This window comes from Sardina pilchardus, chromosome 7 (assembly GCF_963854185.1).
Source record: "Sardina pilchardus chromosome 7, fSarPil1.1, whole genome shotgun sequence".
Classification (NCBI taxonomy): domain Eukaryota; kingdom Metazoa; phylum Chordata; class Actinopteri; order Clupeiformes; family Clupeidae; genus Sardina; species Sardina pilchardus.
Window position 1 is genome coordinate 21,782,631 of NC_085000.1, and position 19,320 is coordinate 21,801,950.

The window sequence follows — 19,320 nt, forward strand, 5'->3', positions numbered from 1 at the left end:
CATCCAGGGAAACATGAGTCATCATCAGAATCACTGGCACATCTCTCCCTCTCCTCTCCCATGTCCACTGAGGCTGACTCCTCAGTGAGGGAGGCAGGGAGGAGCAGGGTGGTCAGCTGAGCTGTGTTTGTGCATGCTTCTCCACGCTTCTCCATTTAAAAGGGGTGTGGCGCCCCCCAGTGGACAAATAGGGCAAGATGGCACAACTGTAAATAAAGGCTTTGTAAGACCACCTATGTGCAAAGAGAACAGAAGGCTATCCATATCTGATGCATTATATGACACAATTATTTATTGGAATCTTTTCCAACATGTAACACTTTGGGAACAGAACTGAAAGACAGAGAACGCTGCACTACAACAATTAACATGAAAAAGGCACACCCGTCTCTAATTCACTGTTTGTACTCCACTGTCCTCCATTCCATTATTTGCTTTTGAAGTTTTATGACACAATACTGTATGGCTTTGTTCGTAACAGATGAGGGCTCTAGCAAACACTAACGGCCCCTCAAACTGGGCTCTCCATGGGTGAGTCCTCCAGGCTTGCTTCAGTAACTCCCTTCAGACACAGCTCCTCCTTAACCCGTTTGAGGTAACTTGGATCAGGGTACCCAAAGCTGGATAAGTGGATAAGAAGACACAGCAATATGATACATTGATACACCCCCTTACAATAAAGGTGTAACACAATATGAATTACATTGATTTCTTGGGTACTGTCAAGCTTCACCATTGGGTAATGTCAAGCTCGACTCTGAATATGTCTGTTATCATTAGAGAAAGATTTGGAAAGTAGTATGACTGATTTTGCATTTTCAGAAGATGCATATTTCATTGTACAGGCCTTCACGTTAAATGACCATCAACTGGTGGGTTGCCTACGAAATAAATCATAACACAGCCTTGGGCTTGGTTTAATAGGGCCCTTACAATGCTGGGCCTCCATTGATGTTGGTCTTATGATGAATGTCGTTCCAGGTGATGGAATTGGAGAGCCCTGTGGTTGCAGAAGTTCCCACAGTGAAGATCAGCCTGCGTTTAAAAGCAGTTTTCAACAGCTGGAGGACCTGCTCACCCTCCTCACAGGCAGGTAGAAAAGCCTGTCTGATGGTGCTTGCATAACGTTTGCCAGGGTTTGGATGTTCAGGCTGTGGTGTCAAAAAATAATAGAACATTAATCAAGATCATGTCCCACAATTATATACTCTGACCATTTCATTTAAGTTGTAAACTGGGCAGACAGCTGTGGATGGTAAATGAAGCCAGCAGACTTGCCTCGACTTGTTTAGTGCATAAAGACACACCAAATACATGTAAAATCTCCTAAAATGCAAGTGTAACTACATGAAGCGCAGTGTGCCTCCGTTCCTAAGTTTGGGTTTGTTGTGATGCTGGAATGGCTACGCTCCTCATAATTCCACATGGAGATACTGTCAGCAAACTGGACTGCTTAAACCTCATGCGTAACGATGATCTGCATTTGAAACCTTTCAACGAGACAAACTCACCCCTTGGATGCCTGGTGGAAAACTGTAGTTGATAACAATCGTTCCACAGCCTTCATACCCAGGTACACAGTGCCAAGTACGGGTCACTTTCATGACTCCATCCCGAGGCTGGGTACCATAATGGGTCCCATAAAACGCATTACAAACCGGACAAGCAGGTTTTACTCTGAAGACATCGTCTATGCAACTTGAGCAAAATGAATGAGAACATTTCAAGGTTTTTTTGTCTTGTATATTGTCCATACAAACAATGCAGTAGGTATCTGGCATCGATGAATTTCCATTATCGAGCGGTTCCCCGTCGCCGAAAGATGAAGTCATTCTCGATGTTTTTCTGTAGGCCTAGAACGATTTTCAGTTTTGAGTATGACGCCTCAAAACATCACACGAGACGCTGGATACTTGACAAATTCATTCCGCTGCACTGACTCAATGCACTTACCGGGTCGTGTTAGCTGCTACATGAAACTCGGTGAAAGATCCACCCACACAGGATAATGCGAAAAGCCATCTGACTAGTGGGAGTGTTTCAGGAAGTACCCCGATGGATAACATGAAAATGAGACCAATTGCTTCCCATACTTCATCACTCTTTTAGGCTACCGCACGCAGTTGATCTTATTCCTGCTTGCTCTGAGGTCTACTCCTCTGGGAAAGTTCATTTGTTCATTTCCCTTTACACTTACGTAGGCTATTGCGTCCAACACTGACCAAATATTTGCACTTCACCTCGTCAGACGCCAGTGACGCATATCTCCAAAAACGTTGATGACCTTTACTGTAGTAATTGAAGCATTGAGACAAACACCAAAACTCAGGGGAACATAACTTTCTTTTATTCAAGTATGAAAATGTAAAGCACATATCTCAAAAGTTAAACAGACAATTCAATCATGAGTACAAATCAACACAACTATAAAAGGAAATTAGTACCATTCAGTCAACAATCAATAATTGTATTGTTTCCCACTCACACTGCATAGAAAATTTAGCAAGGTAGTTTGTGTAAACTCCCTGCCTCTCTCCAAATTATATTGGTGTTGGTCCCTCAACAGAAAAAAGTCAGATTCCTAAGACCTTGATGTGACAATACAGAAATTAATATGGTGAGAGTTACAGTAGATGAGAAAGGCAGACCAACTTAGTGTGGGCATAAACTCCGCCTAAACAACTTCCACACAGTCAAACATGAGGTTAATCATATCTATGGCTGCTTTAATTTATTATTCTAAGTCAATAATGCTATTACGTATGATGTACATTGTCATTGCATGATCACTAGTGGGATGTTTTAAGCCCAATTAAACATATCGTTCACAATTTCAACTAGGAACAGATTATTTTCTGAAAATAAACTTTATTGAAACGCTCATGCTCTGATCTTTGCTCTGTCGTTTGAAGGCACGATTCTAATTAATTGTGAATCAATAACTTGACATACTTCCTGATTATCATTGCCCTGCCACACATAAAACTAGTTGTAATCCAAACAACTCAACATTATTGAATAAAATCTCTCACCACACACTGTGCATGTTGCTCGGCCTGGCATTTGAAAGCAAAGCGTACACGCATCTCAGCAATATTTTGCGTATTTGATTTGGTCAAGTGGTGTACATGCCCTTTGAATTTTGACATCATTATATAAATCTGATGGACATACTGAGTCGTGAATATCTCTTGAGTGGTTCTACCATCAACCTGTGTGGAAAACAGCACATTACAAGTCACAAACATAACAAAATCTAAAGGATGAGTAGGAGGAAACAACCCAAACATAAAAATGCGACGCCCAGACCCTCCATTGTGGGTTCCACTACATCAGGGCAGTGACTGCACTCTGATAACGATCGATCGCCGGGAGAGAGGAGAGGCCAGAGGTTCTGGAGGACAAACTGGAGGTCTCGCAGAAGCTTATCAAATCTGGAGTGTGTATAAGATAACTGGGCATGTGTTTGATCAAGCCTCTACAGCCTCGCTCCTCGTTCTAGAACGCAAAACAGAAACCCAGCCTTCTCAATTCTAAAGCCATTGTTTACCTGCGCTTACGCAAGGCCAAAGTGCCTGATAGTGCTGATTGCAATGCTTCTTGAGCATGGGGCTTTTTTTTGCACTCCCTGGCCTTAACCATCCAAGTTGTGCCGTCACATTTGACCCCGAGATGAACAGATAACATCACTGAACCATCAAACTTGTTTCACTAACAAGGTGATTAGAAAACCAACTATGGTTGTGTGCTTGAAATAAGAAGAATCCTTAACATTTTGCATTTTACCATAACAGTGTAAGTAAAATGTTTACACTCTTTAACGCAACATAGGTGCCTACCCACAAAGCAGCTTGCATTACTGTTCGTTTTGGAAGTGCTCCTTTTTACCATAGAAAAGTGACATAGATCACTGGATTGCACTTGGACTTGCAATGACATCACTCAAAGAGCTGTAATGAACACAACTCAGAAGAACTGAACGGATGTCTATGATAGTACAGAAGAGCTGGATCAAACACAGGATGTCTCCTGATTGCACCACAGCTGTTGCTGACGGCCATGCCTCTGGTTGACCTGGAGGGAACCTGGAGGGAGAAGAACCAGTGGGTAGAGCGAACACCACCGCCACCACCACCGCTCCTCTCGCTTGTACTCCAAAAAGTGCAGCGTGCTCGGCCCGTCAGTCAGCCGTTATCCCTTTCTCCCGCAGCTCCTCTGTCACTCGAACCAGGTAAGTGGGGTCTGGATAACCGAAGCTGAAAAAACGAGATAGGGAGAAGCATAGACTTATTATGCAATCACGGATATAAGCCCCTTTAAAACTGTCCTGGTTCATTTGGTTTAAACCAGAGGATTAGAAAAACAATACATGCACACAACATGACCATTTCTCAGAAAATCTCACAATTCTCCAAATATCACCTCTGACAGATCCTTGTCTTTGTGTAACAAACAGTACATCTCTGGTACATATTGGTCAAATGAGCAATGCTCCGATGAGGGCTCCAGCTTTCACATAGCAATAGCATTGCATTGAAGCCATCATGGTGTGTACTTGTAGAGCTGGATTATTCCATAAGAATAGCACTTGTAGCATTACTGTAGGCTGGGTGAACTTCCGGGGAATTTGAATTTCGCCCGGCAGCTCAGGCTGGAAACCAGCAGATCTTTTTCCTCTGTTTACTGCCAGAACCTTTGGCTCCAATCAGAAACGGCCATACTCTAGTCCTGGCACGCTATTGGCCGGTGACGTGACGATAACGAAACCATGGAGGTATTATATATAACTGGAGAGCGTGACTAAGTCCCGCCCTCCATACAAATGAATGGCCGATGCTAGGCTAGTAAATCCGGCCAATTTTCGCCAACGCCATATTGAACACTGGAGCTCCGATCCAGCGCCAGTCGGCTCTGACCATGCGCAAAGTTCCAAAGCTGGAAATGACGCATGGACCTATATTGATTTTTATTGGACATTCTGTAAAAAGAGAGTCATCCTCCAGTTCAGAGGGTGGCGATAATGCACATACCTTGCTTGCCGCATAACAACAAGCAGAAAAAGTTGCTCGGGAACGCACACCTGTGAGTCCAGTGGAGTGTCGCACGGAGTAATGATTGGCTGTAGGTACCCGTCCACCAACATGTACGCGCATGAGAGCTCGTGCCCAACTCGGATTTTCGTGCACGGAGCTGGTTCTAAATGCTCCACGAGGCGCCATAATTGAAAATGGCGCTTGCTAACTTGCCGAAGCTAATCAATACGGCCTTGACCCCCTGAACGAAACTTAAGCGACTTAAACTTAAAGAGACCCTATGCAACTTTTTCATAGTCATAAAATCGCTTAGAAATCGTTGTTTTGCTTGACTGACCAGTTTTATCGAAAACAGTCATATTTGCTCCCGCCCTTAGTGTCCCTATCCGATATTACAACCTTGCAACTTTCTGATAAACAATCGTCTGCTGTTTACATCTCGAAGTCAGAGACGCGAAAGGAACAAGAAGAACCACGCTTGCAATTTATATATTTATATATAGCCTATATATGTATAAATATACACGCTAAAGCTGTCGGGGAAGCTCTGCAGAGAAATATGCAAGCATAAAACGAGCGAAAACGAAAAACGAAACCGAAACTAGAGCTGAAATCGCCAATCCTGCATTATTCCTCTTTAAAAGATTGAGCTTAGTATGGTGAAAACCAGACTAGCATTACTGGAGCCCTAGACTCATGTTTGCAAGAGCGAACACAAGCAGAAAACCCACCAGCGTGGTCCTCCCCATATCGAGGTCTTGTGGTGAATGTCATTCCAGGTGATGACATTATGCATGCCTGTGGTCATGGAAGTGCCAATGGTGAAGATGAGACGCTGCTCGAAGGCCCGCCTCAACAGGCCCAGGACTCGGTTCCCCTCGGGGCTGTCGGGCAGGTAGGCAACTCGGTCCGTGCCAGGATACCTGACTCCTGGGTTTGGATGCTCCTCCTGCAGTGGAAACAAGTCAGACACAACACGATGGCTCAAACCTCCTCTACATGATGTATTATTAGCACTGCTAACTGCATGTTGAAACACCTCTACGCAGATTACCACGACTAAACCTTGCCAATCTTGCCAATCTTGCAATAGAATAAAACAAATAAATTATAGATTGAATATCTTACTGTAAAAGTAATTTCCTTCTCGGTCACCTAAAGCACCTATGAAAACTATAGAATGCATTCAATTTGTGCATAAGGGAAGAATGAAATCACTTTAAGACTTTGAATGCAGTTGAATACCCAAGGTGCATTCCAAGCACAGCATCTAGTCTTCAACAAAACAAAACTTTGTTGCATAGCAACCGATTTCATCAATGTAATAGCTCCATATTTTGTCACTGTCTGAAACCACTTTCTCAAACCGATTTAGTAAGAATATCTCCCTAGCTGTTTGTGTTGAAAGGTTATGAGGAAAGGCCATCTTCTACAAATACAGATATGAGAAAATCGAACACAAGTTGACGGTTCATCATTCCCAAATCAAAACCTTCTAACTTTGATTTCCCAGGGACATTTGCCACCCTTCTTAGACACTGTCCTAATTGTGCTGTTAATTATGTATCTGCCCAAGGGATGTGATTGGTGTCATCCCTTTGCGCTCTCATTTTGTGCTTGTCCTGGACTACTCACCGCCTGCAAGCCAGGAGGAAAGCTGTAGATGATGCATATGCAGCCATGGCCCTCGTGACCAGATAACTCCAGGTCTGGGTCTCTTTCCACCATCATGGTTCCATTGGCAGGCTGGTTGCCGATGAGCTGCCCGTACACTAGACGGCATACTGGGCATGCCCGCTTAACCCGGAAGGCCTGGTCCAAGCAAGAGCGGCAGAAGGTGTGGCCACACTTCTCCAGCGTGGTTCTGTCGACCATCTCTCCTATGCAGATGGGGCAGCTGCTGCTGCTGCCGCTGCCGATGCCCTCCTCCTTGCTCACCTCAGCACCTATGGCCATGGCAACAGAAGCCATAGGACTGGCCTCAGCCTCTGTCCTTGGCTGAGTGGTCATCTCGTGACGCGGCGTTGGGAGGACCAAGCAGGTCTCCAGGTCGCTGCTCCTCCTGGACCTTTGCTGCTGCTGCCTCTGGGAACGTCGTGGCTGGGGAGGTGGAGGCGGCGGGGAAAGCAGGCTGCCCTCTCCGTCCAACTCGGGCCCCCCCACACAGGGCAACAGAGAGCGCTTCCGTTTAGGGGCACCCTCCAGCTTGGTCATCTCCTTGCGGGCACAGCGACACAGGTCTATGAAGGCCTTCCGTATGGCGGGGGAGACCGACCCCTCCATCATCCTGGCTCTTCCCTGGCTGCTGCCTTCCACTGGCTGCAGCCTCACAGCACAGCAGCCCCCGCGCTCCCCTCGGCGAATGATGCCCGCGCTGAGTCCCTGCTTATCCTCAAACTCCAGCAGCCAGCGCCTCCCAGCAGCCGCCAGGTAATCCCACACGGCCTGTGACACCAGCACTTCGTCACTGCCCTGCCCCGCTCTCACACTCATCTCTTCTGATGAAACTGGGGGGGAAAGCAATAATAACCATGTTCACATGACTTGTTTGCTATTCAATATATGAGGTTAGCCAAGAAATAAAGGAAGACTCAGGAAGATGGCAACATGTTAGTAATGAAATATATCTGACACAAATTCAGTTCAGTACATTCAGTTCAATGACAGATGCTGCTGGATGTGCTAACCAGTGCAAATCCGTCACTGACTGTCCGTCCATCCACCCATTTACACGGATGAGCTTATGTGAGGACTTTAACATAATGTTGTGATGATGCAGCGACTAGCTTACTAGCATACCATTTGACACACGTGTAGCGTTTTCGCACAACACAACTCCGTCTGGTCAACAACAACTTTGCATATTAACATCGAGAGAATACGTACCACCAAACCTATTTCAAACTCAAAGAAGTGTAGACAACATAACTACTTTGGCTGGTTAGAAAATGCAGAAGAATATGGGCAACGTAACTGTGTTAGCTGCACTTCCGTCGGTATTCTACAATGTCAGCTGGAGTAACGTCATGAACAAAGCCACAAGTAGCCTAGGCTAGACCAAGAACAATTCTCCTGTGCTTCGATGTCACTGTATGATGTTGTGATGCGACTTTTATACATAATTTTAAATACCTGAACAGTCTTTTTCAGTTACATTATAATGGTATCATCGAGGTTTTTTTTTAATAGCGGATCTTGACAGATAGGCTACCCGCAGGCAAAAGCCAAGCCGAGCCAACAGGCGGTCGCAGAATAGAATTGCTGCACAGGAATCAGCTGTTCTAGTACAAACAAAGAAAGATCTCCTCGCTGCTATCCCACACAAGTCAGTGACGAATTAGACCTTGCGTTACCTCTGATGTTTATTGATATGTTTTAAATATTCAAATATTACCTTGTGATCCCATAAATTCCACTTATTTTGAAGTTATATCTTCCTGTTTAAAGAAAAAAAAAGTGACATCATGTAAACATGTGAACATTTTTAAATGCTATGAATGTAGATGACAGTTTGTTGGTCTGATTGATGTTACTTGGACAATGAAATGATTACTAATTCTGTCACAATGGTAGGCTATATGTAAAATATTCTCACCTATTGTCGCGACAGGACCGGGTGGGATCTGATTATGAGGAGAAAAACTACAACCAGCAAAAGCCTTCCATTCGATGTAAACATCCGACCACTGCTGCATTGGGTCTATTCTGATCAATTGGATCAGTAAAAGCACTGACAAAAACAATCTGAAAACTGTCGTAACATTTAGTGTTTTACCATATCACAATTAGACGTATATTCCAGTAAAAAGTATTGACCCAGCGATTTGTGCCTTCCTAAATCCCATGTCCTTGGGAGACAAGACATCCAAACCGTAGAGACACAGTGCGGCATAGCAAACAGGCTGCCTATGAGCTCCTAAACCACACTAAGCTGTTTGTAACACTATACGGAGCTTCTTTATATCGTTGTTGTTGTCAACAGCAGTTCATTCCTAAAACAGATCTGATATATAGTTTGTTCCCTTTAAAATCCTTCGTCGGTGAAATGGAGATAAATGTAAGCAGGAAGTTCGTCACCATTCGCGAAACACGATTGGTCCATATTATTCCTTTTAGTGTGCGTTTGGATTACGCACTGACACCGCCAGAATCCAGGCTGAAACAGTTTGTATGGTTCTCTGTGCAAGATCTTGGCGAGATTGGGTGTAACTAACAGGGTGTAACCGGGTGTAGCCTAGGGTGTAATAACTACGACCTAGGCTTAATCATCATCACCAACAAGAACAACCGTTGTTTATTCAGAGCATTAAGCATTATGTTATTTTGCAATGCCCTGAGTTAATAAAAATAATCCAACAAAAACATGGCTATGTTCTGGACGGAGCGGCTTACTTAACCGGTCCACCCAAACCAGACAGACATCAATAAATGATCAAATGAACAAGCCTAACAAAACAGTAAAATAATAATAATAATAATTTTAAAAAAATCCAGGCGCTAGACTGAACGACAAGCATGACTTGCCAGTGCACCCCTGCACACTGCTTATTTGAAACAACACTATAAGATATAGGCTAATTATATTATAGCCTAGGTTAATAGGGGCAGAACAGACCATTGTCTGGTGGCCGCAACATGTAGACACATAATCCACATAGCCTAATAATAATAAAATTGAATGTGATAGTTTTGGAACTGAGCTACTTCTGCTCAGCCCCTTATTATTTCCATAATTACAATTCTAAAATGGCAAACTGAGTAGGTTACTGAGCCTAAGTTACTGAAATGAATGTAATTAATTTAATAAAACAGATCATTTCAGTAAATTAATCCTAGGCTGTACGTAGGCCTAAATGAATAGAACATAGGCCTAAATGAATAGAAAAAGATAAGTTTTGTCCTTTAAACATTTTAACGGTGCACTATATGAGATCTTGCATGGTTTTTAGAGCAGTTTCATTTTTGTTTCAAATCATAGCCATCTCCCTTTGATCAGCTTGCTGCCTGATCCCTGAATACATTGTGAAAAAAAAAAAACTGTGGAGACAACACAGGGGCTGTAAAACGTCAAACAAACACTGGGGCACAGGCTGTGTACCAAAACATAACAAACCATTTCAGCCAAACACCAACAAGATGTTTAGGGGAGGGGTTGGAGGTTAGTGGACATGCACATATGGGTTGGGGGCAGTGAGAAAACTTGATTTAGTAGCATGCATTGGAAAGTAGTGTTTTGTTTGTTTACGTGGAACGTCAACAGAAGTAACATCATTCAGGATCTCATAGTGCACCTTTAATGCGTGAAATAGATTAATCAACAGCACCCCCTATTGATAAGCAGCAAAAAGTAGGCTATGTCAGAACACCACTGATGCAAATGTTATACCTGGGAGTTTAACAGACATTTATTTCCTGCCCTTAATCTAGGCTACTGCTTGTATTCTGGTAGCCTAGGTGTTCCCATGCTGCCTTGCAGCGCTAGCCAGGCTAATATTTTGGTGTAAAGCACATGGAAGTGCTGATACATAAAAACAACGCCTTCCGCCTCCCCAAGAACTTGCTCGAGTCTCTCTCTCTCTCTCTCTCCCTCTCTCTCTCACACACTCTCTCTCTCTCACACACACACACACACACACACACACACACGCACACACACTCACACACGGGCACGCACCCAAACCGACCCCCCCCCACACACACACACACACGCACACACGCACACACGCACAAACACACATTCTGTAGGCTATCTGCTTCTGCTAATCTTGTGCATAAGTAAGATGCAATGAAATGTTGACATGTTCACGTTCCAAAACTATTTTAAATGTCCCAGATGGTTTGTGTGTGCTGCCCATAGTTGTCAATAAGCAAGCTTAGGGTCATGGGAGTTTCCCCTCTGTTTCCCTGCATATTTCCATTCTGGTGGCATGAAAATGCATTATTTTCTCCAGGTTTCACTAAAACTGACCCATTGAAGATATTATCATTAACATCAATAGATTCATAACATGAAATTATGCTACAAATAATTAGGCTAGTTAGTATGTACAACTGTCTTCATCAGGTCTTGTTTCCTACCATTATTAGGGCCTGATGAATTTGCATGCCATTACAAAATTCCCATATGTAGGATTTGTGTGTGTGTGTGTGTGTGTGTGTGTGTGTGTGTGTGTGTGTGTGTGTGTGTGTGTGTGTGTGTGTGTGTGTGTGTGTGTGTGTGTGTGTAGACTTTCGCACACGAATTTGAGGAGAAATATTGGTGAATTCATTTGATCCGCTGTTTAGATGAAGGTGATAATTACAATCTCTCCAGAATACGCGCTCCAGAATCTGGTTAGAACTAGATAGGTCAGGTCACTAAACACTATCGAACGGATAAATGTCAAAGTAAGATAAGTTTATGTTCACATAGAGGAAATGAGAGACACAGGTTGGTTTGACACACACGAGCATCATGTGGTGGAACCACTGGAGACTCTAGAAACGTCGGACGCGAGACTCGGAGCAAAGCTGCGTCATTTCGCGAGATCCACAGGAAAAACACGCGAGGCTAGTAACTTGGTGGTTTTCATTTAGCGTCAACCAGATACCTTTCCTTCCTGCTACTCTAACAATTTTGGCACACATTTTGGCACACTGTAACGAGGAAATCAGAGGAGGAATTCAACTGGCGCAACAACAGTCGGGGAAAGAAGCAGTACAAGAGAAAAGTCATAGAAATGTAAGTTGGCTCGCCAACATTGAATGAAGGAGATTGAATTGATGTTAGCTTACTGAAGCTAACGCTAACTCACATCCTCAAATGCCGGGTTTGGCCAGTTTCATGGAATTAACTTGAACTTTATGATAACTGCTTATTAAGTAATATGTTACGATCAATGGTGTGAACAGCTTGATGTGTACAATATATCTGCAATTCAACCAATTTATGACGGCAATCTGTGCAAAAAATATAACCGAACATTCTTGTATGCTGGGCCCTCATTCTGAAGTGACATTAGCTAACGTTAGCTTCAGCCAACCAGGTAGGCTAGCGCTTTTTAGTGAAGTCATTATACCTTCCTCTTGCACAAATATCTGTTTGATGGATAGTGAATTTGGTAAAAGTACAACATTTCCTGGGACTGCATGTTCTATATATTTGGAAATGATTCTGGCAACATTTAGCTGAGCAATATTCGATTTGATCACGTGGGCAAAAGCCATTGCTGGCAACTTAGGCTAACGTTAACGTTAACCCTAGCTAACAGCAGGATATTGACTGGGTCTGAAGCTGTACTAAGTTAGCATTTGTTTTCTTTCTTGTTTATTACGTTGTGTATTGTGGTTTCAATAATCACTTACACAGAAACATCTAGGAGATTAGATTGTTTTGAATCGAAAAACAAGCATGCATTCCTGCATCACTTTGCTATGCTATGACCAGGGAAGATTAACATTCGCCTTGCAAACAACAGCTATGCAAGCTATCAGTTTAGATACATGTTAATACCTGCTGTTTAACATCACTTATTAAACATTCTCCAAGACGTTTTAAAAGATTGTCTAGGATGGTGGCTATAACAGCTAGGGTTCTGCTTACCGTAGATAACTGATTGCCCATTGAACTAACAGTGATGAGTTTTTTAGAATGAGCATGGTAGGCGGTTGGTTTTGCCAGTGAGTGTTGTCTTGGTAACACCAACTATTGGTTAAGTCATTTTGTCTGCCTCACATGCATGTGGCATCGCCAGCAGGGGGTACTTGTCAGTGGAGATGAATAGATTTTGGAATGTAGACGGTCAACGATAGACGTCTTTAAAGCTTTTTGCTTTCATTCGCCATCATGACCTTGCACAGTCAGTCCATGTTGTAGTGCCCCCATATCAGCATTGTGTGGACTAATTTAACATTTTCTGGTGGAGTAAAAGGCATTCCAGCAAGTAATATCTTTGGAAGCTTCTTCCAGTGGTGGACTAATGCTATCCCAATATAATATAAGCTCACTGGAATGTGTCTATCCTGACCGACTCCAAATCTTGCATGAGTCGAGACTTGACTTTTAACAAGGATAAGCCTGATGTTTTACATGAAAGACATTCAAACTTGATTCAACCTTTGTCCCCCTCTTGTGCTATTCAACAGGCAGTCAGCTGGTGCTAAGTGGTATGACAGAAGGGATGCAGTCTTTGTGGAATTTTGTGTAGAAGACAGCAAAGATGTCCAAGTAAAATTCGAGCCATCAAAATTTATTTTCAGGTAGGCTTTGGTTTTCAGTTGTCCATATTATATCGGGTAAAGTCCTGTCCATTTTTATCATTAAACCTATTTCACTATATTATTATATATTCCATTGGTTACAATGAAGTGCAGTAAGTAGACTATTAACTATACCTTTGACTGAACATGATTGCCGGTAATCATCAATATCTTGTTGCTTTTGAAGCTGTGTTGGGGGAACAGATAACGCTAAACACCTAAATGAGGTTGATCTCTTTGGCGCAATTGACCCAAATGTAAGTATGATTGCAGCATTTTATAATATCTGTTGTGGAAATAGCCAATATTACTGTATTAAATGCTACATTGGCAGTCAATGAACGTTGTTTGTTTGGAGTTTGTTTGCAGGTGTGGGCCTATTCGTTTCTTGTCATTGAATTGTACTTGAATATTGTTTCAGGACTCAAAGCACAAGCGCACAGACAGGTCTGTGTTGTGTTGTCTACGGAAGTCTGAGGTTGGGAAGTCATGGCCTCGACTAACAAAAGAAAAGGCAAAGGTCAGATAGATGTGCATGTCATATCTGAGATGTAACTTGTATATAATGTTTTCAGACTTGCCCTTTGCATTACATTTATACAGAGAAACATAACATTGAAACAAACCTTCCACCTGTTTTTGGTATTACAGCTCAATTGGCTCAGCGTGGACTTCAATAACTGGAAGGACTGGGAAGATGACTCTGATGAAGAATTCTCCAATTACGATCGCTTCTCAGAGGTGCGGACTTCACAGCCACCCCTTAGTCATGTCTATGGTCATGCAAACTGAGTGTGCACTATTTGAGAGAGAGAGAGAGAGAGAGAGAGAGAGAGAGAGAGAGAGATTTATTAAGGAATTGTTAAGAATATTCATTTATGATTTGTTTGTTTCACCTGCAGATGATGAACAACATGGGAGGGGAAGATGATCTACCAGATGTGGATCCTGCAGATGATGTAAGGCCCATCTCATTTAAATATGAAATATTACACTATGATTCATCACAACACACCAAGTTTTCTGCATCATATGCAGCTGTGTGTAGAATGTGAACAATGCTAATCATCTTTGTGAAATCTACCCCTACAGGAGGACTCTGCTGATAGTGATGATGAAAGTAAGTTCACCGTGATTTTCACTGTCAGATGATGCAACATATATCACGATACAGGGGTTACAATTCAATATATCATGACTATTTTATATCATTTTAGAAATAATTTTATAATTGTATACGGAAGAGTCCTGTATGTGTATACAATTTAAGAAGAAATTTGTTCTTTAGGTAAACAAATTAAGCACATACAAATTTGAAACAGTGTTCCATGTAAAGACTGTATATAATACTCCACTTTCCGTGTGATGTATACAATCTGTATATGTGACACTGTCACAGTTTTTTCCAGTGATGGACAGAAATGATAATAGCCCTGTCATCTATGGTACAGCAGCAACAAAAACTATTTAGTCAACAACATTCATATATCAAGGTGTCTCTTCATAACAGTGGTGTGGTTGCTTTAATGATAGCTTGATGCGTAGAGAGTGACTAGAATGGAGAGAGGAAGAGAAACCGTTGATGGACAGATAGAGGCTGGAATAAGGAAGCTGACAATTAATGCAGAGTTCGAATTGGTCATTGAATAAAACGGCAACTCCCCGGACCACAGTTGAAGTGAAAGAGGTTATCCCTGCAGTTCCTGTCTACTTTTGGTCCTATTATGGTCCTCTGGACCTGAATGTGACATTTACAAAATCTAAATGTACATTGACACCAGTGCACACACCGTATAACCGATATAAACGCTGTATGCCACTTGCGTAGGTCAGGTTAAGTTGTAAAGTAGATTCAGCGCAGATCCACAAATCCTGCTAGGATTATGTTCTTACAGTTAGAAGAGGTGCAGGACTCAAAAAAGCGTATCAGTGGTACATGAAAGCATAACGGCAGAGTTGAAAGAGCACCACTACACTGCTACCCGTAGGGAAAACGGTGGGTATTGCTAAATAAAATATTGCAATACTCTCAAGTGTATCTTTTATTTTTTCTTAAACCCTTACCTTTTACTGTGTCTTCCAGAACCATAGTGTTGTTCTGTTCACCAGCCATAATATAGTTACATCGACAGCCGAGTTACTTACATGTTCTGAATTCATAGATCTCATTGGTAAATTCACCCGATAGCAAAGATGCGGCCTCGTATGAACATGCAGAGAAATGTCCTTATGACCATGCATGGAAGCGTTCCGTTACAGTTAAAATAGTTTATTTTCTTCAGTACAGTTAATGGAGTTTTAAGAAAGTGTTCTTTATGTGATGGACTCATTCACCGTTTTATTAACTCTGCATTGTTTAAGTAAACATGGGAAAGGCAGTACTGCAATTAAGCATTCAAATGACATGGCAACTGGTTGGGCAAACACTGTGTTAGCTGAACCTGCATGTTCACACAAGATGAACCAATAAATAGAGCGCATGCACCAACAAGCAATTCTCAGTGTGTAAGATGCATACTTCTTAATTGCAAATATATTTACTGTCTGCCATTTTCAGACATAATCACTAGCTTGTGGTACGGTTGTTCCTTGACTCAATGAGCTCAAGCCAACACACATAGCTCCACAAAAAAACTTGCCCGACTATTTAGTCATATCAGAATGCACAGATGCATGTTCAAAACTCTATAAATGACGTTGTTCTTTTCTCCTCTGCAGAGATGCCTGACCTGGAGTAAAGGAAGTCATGATGAAGTCTGTGTAATACTATAGCAAGGACTGTCACATAATGTCAATTGGTAAAAAAAAAAAAAAAGATTAGGGTATCCATTGTTAGCCATATACAAAAGAAACCGAAACATTGCAATTTTTGTTTTTAAAGAAATTGTTCTCCTATCTCTCTCTGAAGATCTGCGTGGGGCAGAGCTAACTGTGTTTTTTGATGTGCAGAGCTGCCTCTGAAGACTCAGCGGTTTCTGCGCCTATCTGTTAAAACTTGGCACGGACAGTATAATTTCCATGGCGTGTTGTGGGGTCATAGTTCTTGTCCATTAAACTTAACGGAAGTGGTTGCCGGGCTCCTGCAGAATTCACACCCCCTCTTTTCTGTTCCATATCAGTGAGTGCGTACTCTGTGAGCTTGCCATTGGTCTCGCAATTGATGGAGTCAAAAAGTTTGGCAAAGAAAATAATTTTAATTCACTTTTTAATCGCCCCCTCCTCAACACTCTTTCCCTCCTATTCTGTGGTGCAGGCTGTAAATTATTTTTTTGTTAATTTATGAATTGAGAGGTATTTGTTTTTTTTGCAAGTGAGACTGTCATTTTCCTTAAGTGTGGATGATGTCCACAATCGCTCCGTGGTGTACCAGGCCATGAATGAAAATGCTTGATTTGTGTGTATGCTGGTCAGGTTCTATTGGTACCGCCCTTGAATCACTTTTGACAAAGGGGCATCTCTACCCCTTGAAGTAAATCCATGTACATAAGATATATTGCAAATACATATTACTGTCTGTAAAAAAAAAAACTATTGAATGGTTCCAAGTTAATGGCTATGACTCTGTTTTGTTTTCGTAACACCTGAAAGTGTAGCAGGCATCAAAACACTGATTGCTTCCAATATATGTAAAGATGAAATGGCTAAAGACATGCGCCAAACAGCTGGGCAGAACAAAAGAAAACCAATAAAAGGATGACACCAATAGATGACCAAAATTGTATTTGCACTCGGAATATCAATGCAAGTGTGAGCAAAGCAAGATTACACTTATTACTGTATCCTGTGCTGACCTGTCTCAGCGGATTTAAGAATTTTAGTTAAATGCAGTGAGGATTTTTTGTCTACCTATTTCTAATAAACTTGTCTCAAACTAAGCCAGCTTGTGTGTACTTTTTAAAAAAATTGTATTTCCTTAGCGTAGCATTTATGGACACATGTAATAGGATATGCTGTGTACCACGATTCACTGCAACTTGTTAAATGAGGGATGGCACTCCGGATTTACCAGTTCAGTTAACAAGATTGTTATCAAGAAAATTCCTCATGCCCTAGTAGACATATCGGAGCACCACATTTGGTTGGCTTTCATCTTCCGCTGCAATTATTGACAGCAAAAGACAATGGGCCACTTCAGAGGACTGCACTAAAACTTAAGACTTATTTTTTACTATATGCAAATGACCAACTGTTACGGGTAAATATCAAATCCTAGGGTAGAGGATGCCGTAACTAGTTAGACTTGATGAATACTAGTGAAATGACCGGTTTATTGATCAATCAAAATAAGAGTTCAAATGAACAATAACATAAATAAAGTAATAGTAGGCTGGGCCTATGACAATGTAGACATAACGAACGAGCATACAAACAAGCCACCCGGGCTATAAAATGAGCATGTCCAGGTACCGCACCTGGACCACACGGGCCACACAAACACTGAACAGGCTTATGCCAAACCCAGCACACCCTGGCCACACTAGGCCAATTGATTGATTAATTGTCATCGCTTTTGTATTTTTGCAGAATTTGCTCTTTGCCATTCTTTTTTACAAAGAAAACCATACGAGTAAATAACTTGCTGGACCCCCTGCTGTAACTCTGAGGAGCCCTTGAGGGGTCAAGGACCCCTATCGCATATATCTCAACTGGAGGGAGTAGTGTTTAATCACCACAAGATGGCGCTAAACTATTCCAGCCGAGTTATGTAAGATATCCTTTGGCTCGGGGCCTTCAGCTACATTCAGAGAAAGTTATTGACATTCCTGCTCTGGTGAGAGCATAAAACCACATGCCATTCATAATACCTGGCATTTGTCATTCAAGCTGCCAGATGTGAGGAGTACTGAATCCTATGTAAGGTACAGACAAGTGCTATAGCACTCTGTGCATGCACGAGATTGTCTTTACTGCCTTAAAAACAGACATGAAATATGGGGCAAACTGTCTTTTGCTGGTGGCAGGAGGAGGATCCTGACTGCATCACTCCCATCTAAAACATACAAGTGTGTTAGATTGCTTGCCAACATCTGCTACATCTGATCTAGTTATGGTTCACAGGTGTGAGGCATGTTGGGATTCTGGTTTGGATTTTTTTTTTTTTTTTTTTTTGTGGGCGGGAGCTTGTGTTGGTGTCAGCAGTCTGCGGGAGCAATGATAGAAAAGTACCCACGCAAGCGGGTTTGGTGAGCCGTCCCCGCGCTGCGGGTTTACACCCACAAAAGGGGGCTTACCAGCTCTGGGGAAGCCAGGAGAGAGTCGTAATCCGCCCCACAATGGCCACACACAAATTGCCCAACTAGTTAATTCTGGGCCTAGTCTGCTTTACTCTCCCGACCGGCAGAGTTCTATTTTAGTCCAAAGTGTCATGAGGGAATCACCATCTGACAAAATGGAACTTGAATGAAAGTGTAAGTTATGCGCTTGCCTGCTGCGGGCGCACTGAAAATTCACACTTTTCATTGGTGGCACATACAGGATGAGACACTTTCAACAGCCCTATCTGGAATATGAAACATTAACCTGCTTAAAGACTGATTATTTTGTAACATTATAGGCCCGCGGGCCCAGGGCTTTCAATAGACTATTATGCATGTTCCCCTCCCCATCTTAGCCTGATTTTGCCTGTCGCTGCATGTTTACAGATACATACATGATTCTCTACAGATACATCCATCTGACAAGGGGTAGACACACTGCACTTGCATCACGCCTTCCAGTGTTACACATTGGTGCTGTTTCTGCAGAGACCTGCACGCTCCCTCTGATGCACAGCTGTTCCCCAGTCTAGGGAGGACACCAGATGTAGGATAGTAATGCTTACTTGGTAAACAGAGAGAAAAAAAGACGAGGGATTGTTCGATGCACTCTCGAGCAAGCCCCTGTAACACAAACAGATCAAAGAAAGCAAACAGAAATTGTTGCTGCCAGCATTTTGTTGTGCAGCCCTTGAAAAGGGTAAAAAAAAGCGTGAGCGCAGCAGTATCTTTTCAGCGGGCCGGGCCACGGACACGGCCTTGTGATGCTCCAATGAAGAGGCTCAATGGCCCGG

The 19,320-nt window shown here is 42.5% G+C and overlaps 3 protein-coding genes across 6 annotated transcripts; 1 reads left to right on the forward strand and 2 right to left on the reverse strand.

Moving 5' to 3' along the window:
• Nucleotides 1-272: 272 nt before the first annotated feature.
• On the reverse strand, nucleotides 273-2,162 carry LOC134087647 (probable E3 ubiquitin-protein ligase DTX3). Of its 2 annotated transcripts, XM_062541266.1 has the most exons (4): nucleotides 1,954-2,162; nucleotides 1,512-1,853; nucleotides 934-1,151; nucleotides 273-620 (listed from the first exon to the last, which is right to left on the reverse strand). In XM_062541266.1, exons 2-4 carry the CDS (start codon nucleotides 1,830-1,832, stop codon nucleotides 512-514), a joined length of 648 nt encoding a protein of 215 aa, XP_062397250.1. In that variant the 5' UTR covers nucleotides 1,833-1,853; nucleotides 1,954-2,162; the 3' UTR covers nucleotides 273-511. The 2 variants fall into 2 exon arrangements, with proteins under 2 accessions (XP_062397250.1, XP_062397249.1); XM_062541265.1 differs by having other exon boundaries at nucleotides 1,512-2,162.
• Nucleotides 2,163-2,325: 163 nt separating this feature from the next.
• Nucleotides 2,326-9,127, reverse strand: dtx3 (deltex E3 ubiquitin ligase 3). Of its 3 annotated transcripts, XM_062541267.1 has the most exons (5): nucleotides 8,629-9,127; nucleotides 8,428-8,470; nucleotides 6,669-7,540; nucleotides 5,765-5,982; nucleotides 2,326-4,256 (listed from the first exon to the last, which is right to left on the reverse strand). In XM_062541267.1, the coding sequence occupies exons 2-5, from the start codon at nucleotides 8,438-8,440 to the stop codon at nucleotides 4,181-4,183; spliced, it is 1,179 nt and encodes a 392-aa protein (XP_062397251.1). In that variant the 5' UTR covers nucleotides 8,441-8,470; nucleotides 8,629-9,127; the 3' UTR covers nucleotides 2,326-4,180. The 3 variants fall into 3 exon arrangements, with proteins under 3 accessions (XP_062397251.1, XP_062397252.1, XP_062397253.1); XM_062541268.1 differs by lacking the exons at nucleotides 8,428-8,470; nucleotides 8,629-9,127 and adding an exon at nucleotides 8,166-8,416; XM_062541269.1 differs by lacking the exons at nucleotides 8,428-8,470; nucleotides 8,629-9,127 and adding an exon at nucleotides 7,920-8,121.
• Nucleotides 9,128-11,548: 2,421 nt separating this feature from the next.
• On the forward strand, nucleotides 11,549-17,146 carry ptges3a (prostaglandin E synthase 3a (cytosolic)). The gene is made up of 8 exons (XM_062541275.1): nucleotides 11,549-11,754; nucleotides 13,158-13,271; nucleotides 13,459-13,528; nucleotides 13,693-13,791; nucleotides 13,923-14,012; nucleotides 14,174-14,230; nucleotides 14,364-14,391; nucleotides 15,990-17,146. Coding segments are annotated over exons 1-8 (480 nt in total). The 5' UTR covers nucleotides 11,549-11,752; the 3' UTR covers nucleotides 16,010-17,146.
• The last annotated feature ends 2,174 nt before the right edge of the window (nucleotides 17,147-19,320 follow it).

Bases quoted from the DNA above. Each gene is read 5' to 3' on its own strand.
- LOC134087647 (XM_062541266.1), bottom strand. From the start codon at position 1,832: ATGACTTCATCTTTCGGCGACGGGGAACCGCTCGATAATGGAAATTCA. The intron at 1,152-1,511 runs GTGAGTTTGTCT...TTGACACCACAG, and splicing joins TTCCACCAGGCATCCAAGGG to CCTGAACATCCAAACCCTGG. The intron at 621-933 runs GTAAGGGCCCTA...CCACTTATCCAG, and splicing joins ATCAATGGAGGCCCAGCATT to CTTTGGGTACCCTGATCCAA.
- dtx3 (XM_062541267.1), bottom strand. The intron at 5,983-6,668 runs GTGAGTAGTCCA...TTTCCACTGCAG, and splicing joins TTCCTCCTGGCTTGCAGGCG to GAGGAGCATCCAAACCCAGG. The intron at 4,257-5,764 runs GTGGGTTTTCTG...TCGTTTTTTCAG, and splicing joins ATATGGGGAGGACCACGCTG to CTTCGGTTATCCAGACCCCA.
- ptges3a (XM_062541275.1), top strand. The intron at 13,792-13,922 runs GTCAGATAGATG...TTGGTATTACAG, and splicing joins TAACAAAAGAAAAGGCAAAG to CTCAATTGGCTCAGCGTGGA. The intron at 14,231-14,363 runs GTAAGGCCCATC...CTACCCCTACAG, and splicing joins ATGTGGATCCTGCAGATGAT to GAGGACTCTGCTGATAGTGA.